This window comes from Athene noctua, chromosome 14 (genome assembly GCF_965140245.1).
Source record: "Athene noctua chromosome 14, bAthNoc1.hap1.1, whole genome shotgun sequence".
NCBI lineage: Eukaryota > Metazoa > Chordata > Aves > Strigiformes > Strigidae > Athene > Athene noctua.
In genome coordinates, this window is record NC_134050.1 from 13,653,045 (window position 1) to 13,661,652 (window position 8,608).

Below are 8,608 nucleotides of genomic sequence, written 5' to 3' on the forward strand. Positions count from 1 at the left end.
ATTAAATATGTTCAAGGGATTGCTAGGAAGGAGAGAGGGGGAAAAAAAAAAAAAAAAAAAAGGCATACCAGAGAGAAAAAGATGTTTATATGGTGCAAGCTCAGGGTGAAAGGAGTGAAATCATTGATGGCGGTGGTGGTGTGGGTGATGCACTTACTGGAAAAACATGGCAGTGTGTCTGTGCACACCGAAGAACACACCTGGGAAGCAAAACACAGCTGTCTGCAGTGTTGGAGTCTTCTGCAGCTGTTGAAGTCTTACTCTGTTCTTGACCTCAGCATTCAAGCATTTCAGATACATCCAAGTGTTGACTAACATCCCTCTCCTACAAATACAGGTGACTGCTAGCAGAATTCATTCTGGCCATCTTAAAGGCTCACGATATACTCATTTTCCACAGACACACAAATAAACAAAACTCAACAGGTATAAACTGACATTTGTTGCTGGCCTGGGGTGCTTGGGGTTAGCCAGGGCACCAGGGACCCTTTCCCATGGCTCACCAGCCAGCTCCACCTGCAGCACCTGCCATGCGCCACCGTGCCAACAGCCAGGATTGCTCTTCTGTCCTCATTCCTTTCTGAAGGGGAAAACCCTCTGTTGGTTTTCAGCATGAGCATTATTTTTCAGACTTTCATTAGTAGTGACAGTTACACAAATCATGTATTGGAGGGGGGAAAAGTTTTTCTTTTTATGATAATGCAGATCATGAGAGACGTGGTTGATTTTCTTAAACATACAATCTGATTCTGAAAGCTGAGAGCACAAAGAGTCTCTGATAGCTCAGAGCTGTGATGTTCTACCTTCCTTGTATGGTGCACATATTCAGGCACAGAAAGAGATTATCAACTTTGGGCCCTAGCACCAAAGATGAGGCACTTACTGTGTATTTTAGACATGATAAAAAAAGGCATTCACACAGAGCATGTCATATGACCAAAGGACAAGGAAAGAGAAAAGTGCTAATAAGGAGATACCAGACCAGATTCCAGCATTTCTTACAGCACATCACACACTATTCTCTTTATGGCCACTTGTGCTGGTTTCCTACTGCCACTTCCACCCTGAAGAAACGCTGGAGTTGTTTTTATGGTTCAAGAGAAGCCCCGAATGCCAGTTTTAAGCATAAAGTTTTATAGAGGTCTTAGAACTTTTACAGGTCTACAAATGTACTGACAAGAGATACGTATATTTTGTTTCTAGTTTTCTCTCCATCTTCTTCTAAAAGATGTTAGAAAATTTGTTAATGCACTCTCCAACCATGAAGAAAGATGAATATCAACACAATGCTGAGATAATTTGCTATATTGCTCTTTACTCTTCATATTTAGAGACTATGCTGCTCCCCCCACACCTTCACAAAGCAAAATTTACAGTTTTAATAGCATGCATTTAAAACTAGTTTAAACTTAAGAATTCCTGCTAGGCTGCCTCCACACACTCCTCCCCCCCCCCCCCCAAAAAAAAAAAGATAAAAACCCATATTTCTGTCTTGATACTAGAATTATAGCTGAACATGTAAGGGGTAGCAGTAGATGGCAACAGCATTTATTCCATATTTCACTTCAACGGCCACCTACCCCAGAGCGGATGTGATGCACAGATGCAGGTCTGTATTGTGTGATAATACCTTTAATCACTGAAGTTCTCCAATTCCTTTCATTGGTATTTGAGAGAAATAATATAATTGGTACTGAGACCAAACCAGAAATATCCAGAGCTAAATTACAGTGAGACATGAAGGAAATCTAAGGTTGAGGAGGAGGCAGCCACTAAACAGGGGAATTGTATTTTTGAGGTTTGTTGATGTGGATTTCAGAGATCACAGTCTAGTTCTCAATAGAGAAAAAGAAGTCCCACGCTATCATCCCTGCAAGTGGATCCACAGAAGACTTCAGATGGGGTGTCAAGCTTCACACACCAGCAAGGTCCGTCGATTGCTACGGCTCAGTTTGTGCACTTTACATAAAAAGTAGAGAGTGAAATGACTGACAGCACACAAGTAGCAACTTCCAAGCTAAGTCTCATAAGCAATTGTCTTTTTTACTGTAAATTCTTCACTAATATGTTACATACTATGGATAAACTGAAGATCAGCTGTAATACCGGTTTCCCCTTAAAAACTTAACTTTTGCTCTCATTACTGAGCTGCTGGCCGTGATATTTACTGCTCCAAACAGAATTCCTTAGGCTGCAATGCTGTACATGAGCCAAGTACATTTAAAATATTTTTTCAGGCTACTTCTGCTTGAGGAGCTTTAAAATTTCTTCTGTGAAGTCTCTCACAGCTCTCTGCCAGGCTGTCACAAGCCACATACAGTCTCTGGAGAATTTAGACACCCCAAGGATGTGCCACCAACCAACACAAAACATTCGTCCTGAGCACGGGGGTATGCACATGAACACACCTGCAGATCAGTCCTAGTGTCTTCACTCAAGGAAGGAAACATCATTCCCAAACTCTAGGTTCTCCTATGTAATATATGGACTTAAACTATGTAATATATAGACTTCCAGCAAACTAAATGCACAACATTTATACATAAATCCTCATAAGTTTATCCATTACATAAAGGTTTCATTCTGGCTTCACTTGAGGGTTAGCTGATTCTACCCCTCATTTTGTGCCATAGAACAATTTCCACTTGTCCTCACAGGTGCTTTGTCCGATGGCTACAGCTATAAAGATATCTACTCCAGGAGGAAACTCTTAAGGACACAAGATGGCAAAGGAGAGAAGGGTAGTAGTGGCTAAGGGATTCCCTCCTCAACCTGCTTCCCCAGTGTGCTATCTCACCTTAACAGCAGACTTAGAAATCACTATCAACAGAGGTTCAGGGCATCGCATGTCATCCATCTCCTGATGGCAGATCAGCACACAAAGCTTGAGATGGCTCTGCTGTGAATGGAGAGAGGAGCTGCTCCTCAGTGTAGTCAAAGTGTGCTCACTGCAGCAAGCCTGGGAAGGTAAGAAGTGTACATGCTTCGGGATTTCACAGCTGCTACTTCGAAGAAGAGAAGGAAAAAGGAATTATAGTTTTCCTAAGAAAGCATCTTTAGATGAAGTTTGGAGAACAACCCCTACTTATTGATGACAGCATGACCCAGAAAAGATCAAGGTAGAAGAGTTTAAAAACAAGATCTAAGATCGAAAACCTCCAACACCATGCCCCAAATACACAGTCATAACTCTTCAACACAGGATAAAAAAAGGCAAAACAGAAATAGTAGCTTCAAAAGGAAGCCACAAACAACACTGATAGCCAGAAGAGATCAAAGATACAAATTAATAGAAAAAAGTTTTCGGCTGTCTCCAACAGTTGAGATATCCTGAGAGTAAGTTCCCCAAAATAAACTTCCAAATGTTAGCAGATAAAGCCTACAGTAATCACAATGTGGTAATTTGTGAACCCAGTATGGCTGCACTAAAGCCCTCCAGGAAAAAAATAGAAACTAAGTATGGAAATGAAGCAAAGAGGATAGGGGAGAAAAACTGTGATCATATTGGACTCAGGAAGGTATGGGAAGAAGGAAGGAAGCAACTGAAGCTTTTACTGCCTCCACAGCTGGCATTTTGCTGTGGCTTGTTGGTTTGGATTTTTTTTTTTTTTTTAAAGCAACATTAACGACTTTGTTTATGCATAGGTATAATCTGCAGGTTATCCATTGCTTCTGCTACAAAACACTACTGGTCCTGCAGAAAAACCTTCTGGACTAGCTGCTCAGTTCTGAACCTCCTCATCAGAACTATCCATAGTCCACTGACACCTGAAAAAACTTGCAAAATCATGCAGTCCACCACTGCCTGGCACAGTTTTTCCAAGCTGCAGATTCCCAGTCTGCAGTGTTTACCCATGTATTTGATCGGTCTCCTGTGTCCATGAGCTGACTGAATTTTGCACACTTTCTTAAATTGTGCCTTTCCAGAGCTTGGATTCAACTATGTCCACGGTATCAGAGAACCCTCAAGACTTCATAAGCACCACTTTGAACTTCACTTGTCAAATTTGGGTGGAATCGTTGCGAGTTAATTTTTTGTCCATCGGGTCTCCAGCTGCTGGAAGTGCTGTGAAGGACTTGGGTGGCCCAGCTCATGAGAATGACTCTTATGTCTCATACCAGCCAAACCTATTCTCCCTTTTCACCTTCCTATCATATTAATGACTCTTCTCTCTGAGCTTCCCTTTCCACTAGGCTATGACAGGAAGCGCTGTATGAAACCTCCACTTGCCACCACCATTTCCGAGAGTGCCAGCACAAGGAGACTTCTGAATACCCCATCTGCTGCTGCTCATTTCACTCCCGATGCTGGATGTTTCCAGTAACTGCTCGACTACACGTTGCCTAGAGGAAGTCAACTTCACACAGCGTTCAAGTCCTACCTGATCAGTGTGGGGTACCACCAGCAACTGCCCAGGCACAGAGTAGAGACCCTTAAAAGTACAATTCCCTGTGCACAGACCATAAATCCTACAGGATTGTATCGAACCCAAAGAGTACTACATAGTGGCTCTTACACCCACATGGATCACATTTGAAATCAGTGAACTGGGGTGGTTGAACTCTTCCTGAAAAGCTTGATGGGGAAACACTCTACTAGTCCCCATGTGGCATCCCTGGGAGTGAGGTCCTGCATGGCCCCCGGACAAAGCTGGGGGTAGGCAGCAGGAATGCTGGTGGGCAACGGCCCATCTGCCAAAACCTGCATTGGCACAGAAAACCATGAGCATGAAAAAGGGCAGGTTTGTCTCCACTCTGGAAGACATGTGCTTCTGCACACCCAGGGGACACAGGCAGGGTGAGCAGGTAGCATGTTGCTCAGGAGAAAAAGAAACCGAGTAGAAATGAGTAGCAACTGTCCAAAAAGCAGCATATCACTGAGAGCAGAGAGTCAAAGAGCAGCATTATCTTGCTCTAGGAATTATCCAGCTGACTCCAGAAGTCGTGTTTCTAGGACCTTCAAAATATCCCCAGTGTTTGTTTAAATTGCTGTCTACCCTCTGCTTTTGGCTGGCAACATTCAGAGTGACAAGGAGATTATCACAGCAAAGCCATGCCCAAGACAAGGCTGGCCGTTTGGGAAGGCCAACAAGTCAGCCACACGCAGTCAGTAAGAGCCTTTCCATACTGCAGCTGTTTCTTTTCACATACACATTGGTCTAGTTTGGGGAAAGGTGGGGGGAAAAGCTCTACTTTGGTTAGGAGAGCAGTTGAGGTGAACTTTGATGAATAGTCTCTTCTCATCGCATGGGGATCCTTCATCTCTTGTTTCGCAGTTTGGACTTGCTCTTCACTGCACAAACCACCTGCAGAAATGAGCAGTGGTTTTTCTGTAGAGAAATGCTGCAGAGCAAGTCCAAGGAAAGACCATAATTACAGGGCCAAATGCTGAGATACGCAACAAATGCCAGATAAACACCACTAGAAAAACTAGAAAATGCTTGGCTATCTAGAAGGGACACAGCAACTCCCCTCTTTTCCATGGGTTTCTACCATCATGCTTCTTACAGAACCCAGAGGCCAAAACTTCTGTTTAATTCCCTTCATCTGATTTAATTGATGAGCATGTTTTAAAATGATAGATGCAATTGTATTTACAGAAGGCAGCACCTGCTCCATCGGGCCTGTCGCTCTGTAACCGCAGTGCTGATTCATGGAGGCCAACACCAAGAGGAGAAATCTGGGCGTGCATCCAGAGGAGCAGTCACTGGCTTTTGCACAGTGCTTGGCTGTTCATGGTGCTGCCCCACATGTCCGCAGAGACAGGTATGTGCCTAAACCCCTTCTGGTCCAGGGAAATAGAGGGGGAGAGACAAGCAAAATGCACAGTGACTTCTGCAGGTCACACAGGAATGAGTAATAGAGCTAGGAAGCGTAAATATTATGATTTTACTCAACAAAAGCCTCCGCTGCCAAATAATTTTGGGGAAGCCCCAGCCTGAAACGCTCTGCCACAGAGCAGCTACAATGAGAGCAGTTGTGACATTTTGTGGCTGCTAGTGAGGAGGAATAACCCAAGAATTACCACTTGGTTTCACAGGACTCTTGTAAATGAGGTAAGTGTCACTAACTGTGCTTTACAAGCAGCAGCAGCATTTCTTGCCCAAGGTTACAAGCGTCCCTTGAGGAAAGAGCAAATTATGTTATTTAACTTGAATAGCAAAGCTCCTACAACTCACTGTGCTGAAGCACAAGTTTCATGAAATCTTGCAATAACTTCATGTTCCTGTCTAAGCCCCAGCAGTCACGTAAACAGTCATGGGACAATCTCAGCTTGCAGGGACTTTGTGTGAGCCTGCAGGTCAGAAAAGCAACCTCACCCCACCAGAGCACAGCCCAGGGGCGCACACCACAGATGCTCAGAGATGCTCAAAAAGAGCACCTCCTGTTTCTTTCCCTCCCTGGCAGAAAGTTCTCCCAAGCCTTTTTTCTGTCGTTGCTCAGTGAGACCAAAGATGGGGCATTGAACATGCTCCAAATGCAAATGACAGCCACGGGGTTTTGGATACAAAAGAGTTTGCTCCTTCTCCTGTCATGGGCCTGGGCACCAGAGGGGAGTGGGAGGACAGGCTCAGTGTGCGAGAACAAGTCTGCACCATTTCTCAGAAAGAAAAAACTGTGAGTAAAAGCAGAAATTCACTCCTCAGCCTCCCAGTACTGGAAAATATATATAGTATCCAGGCACAGGTTCACAGAGCTTGTATTTATTAGGAAAAAATGACAAAATCTGGAAACTGGGCACTAAAAAAACAGCCCAGGCACTGAAATACTGCATTTCTGCCCCCAGATGCAGTACAAAAGCCAAGCAGGGTAGCACACAAGTGCAGTACATCTCCCAGGTGCAAGGCTCAAACAATAATCAGCGACCTCTGTCACAGTAAGGAAGACTGAAAACTGGAGACATAGATTGCAAGCAATACCTACGGTTAAATCAAAAAGCAATAGCACTGGGAGAAAGCATCTAGTAGGAGCTTTTGTGAAATTTCTGGATTGTTTAGAGTATCAAAACTGCTGCAAACTTGTACTGCATGGGACAGACCTAAGCCCTACAGGGTCTGAAAGCTGGTGTTTCTGAGGACATGGCATCAGATGGAAAGCATCCTCTGTGTGGGCGAATATATGCGTAAAAACACAGTTTGTTGTGTAAGTCAGCTTTGTATATACATAAACCTATACCGTTTTTTTTAAAGAAGGCACCTTTCCCATTGCTACCACTGTTACGCATCTGTATATATACTTTCTGCCGAGGCAGTATGAATGTACTGAAAAATGAGTGAAACTCTTTAAATGCACATATAAACCATACAAACCCACACACCCAGGGAGCGTGGGCGACACTGAATATGTGTTTAAGCCCTGAAAACCACTTCCAAAGGTTATTTCTTCAGAATATTGTGGTGGCTTGCAGTAGTGATTCAGTGAGATGCTAATACTTACTGCCTAGCATCTGGCTTCATTTCAGGTGTAACATTTACACAGACAAAAAAAGTAAAAAAAAAAAAAAAAAGTATGAAGTTGGTACCTTTTTTATTTATCCAGTCTCAAAGAACCTGTCAATCACAACTGTGAATCACATAAAAGCAAAACTAATGCTACAATAATTTTCCATTCCCCGGAAGAGGAAAAGCATGCATACGTAGTTGCATCTTGATGTGAAACATGCTGTGAATATTTCAGCTCTCTCGGTGAGACACCTAATTCAGCACCCTCAGCTCTGTGGTACCTGGGCTGTATACAGCATTATTCACAGCTTTTGTTTGAAAATATCACTCTTTAGCCACATCCTGGCTCCTTGGCCCCTTCCTTTTCCCAAGCTTTAGTTTGTATTTGTGGAAAGATCTAGGTGCCGGCTTTGAGCAGTAGTTACTAGAGACCCCCTTTCAGAAGTGTGGGCAACTGCTGGGGCAATCCCTGCATCTCAGCTGCCCTGCTCAGAGGAGAGCGCCCGGGAAACCTTCGTGCTGTGCTGCTGGGGGCTGGGGGTGACCCCCGGTCCTGCACAGCCGGGCAAAACAACACGCTGCCTTCCAGACAAACGCCGGCTAAACAACAGCAAATGCTGCTGCTCCAGTCGCTGAGAAACCAGGGTGCCTCAAGTGTCTTTCAGACTGTAAAAACAGCGTCAGTAAAGGTTTATGCTTTCCTGAAGAGGGCTCTCGGTCTCAGTTTATATAAACAGCTTGCCAGTTTTATAATATCAGGAAGGAAAAAAGAAAAAAAAAAACCAAACACAACAACAAACCAAAATAAGATAGACAATACCTGTTGTAACTCCATCTACTGTAAGACATGGTCCTGTTGCTGCCGACACCATCCATCTCCAGCTCAGTTACAGCACTTGCAGCATCCCTCCCCTCCGGCGGGTGCTGGCGGCCGCGCTCGGGACTCAGAGACCCGCCTGCGGCCAGGCCCACCGCCGGGATGCGGGCGGGCGCCTCCGGCCTTGCGCAGCGGGGCCAAAACTCACTGCTGAGCCACGGCTTCGCATCGAGCTCTGGATGCACGGAGCAAACCACTGCCCGCGCCGCGGAGGGAGGCAGGGATGAGGGGAGGGGGAGGCTCCCTGGGCCCCTGCCGAGGGGACCAGCGGCAGGATGCTCTCAGCTGC

The 8,608-nt window shown here is 44.8% G+C and overlaps 1 protein-coding gene across 8 annotated transcripts in view; it reads right to left on the reverse strand.

Moving 5' to 3' along the window:
• The window catches only part of TUB (TUB bipartite transcription factor), a 172,360-nt gene extending 163,752 nt beyond the window's left edge, over window positions 1-8,608 (reverse strand). For all 8 annotated transcript variants that reach the window (XR_012634554.1, XM_074918598.1, XM_074918597.1 and 5 more), the window contains exon 1: window positions 8,263-8,608. Coding sequence is in view for 7 of the 8 variants with exons in the window: in XM_074918598.1 (XP_074774699.1) it covers window positions 8,263-8,318 (56 nt within the window). In the remaining variant the exon portion in view is untranslated. The remainder of the gene's footprint in view (window positions 1-8,262) is intronic.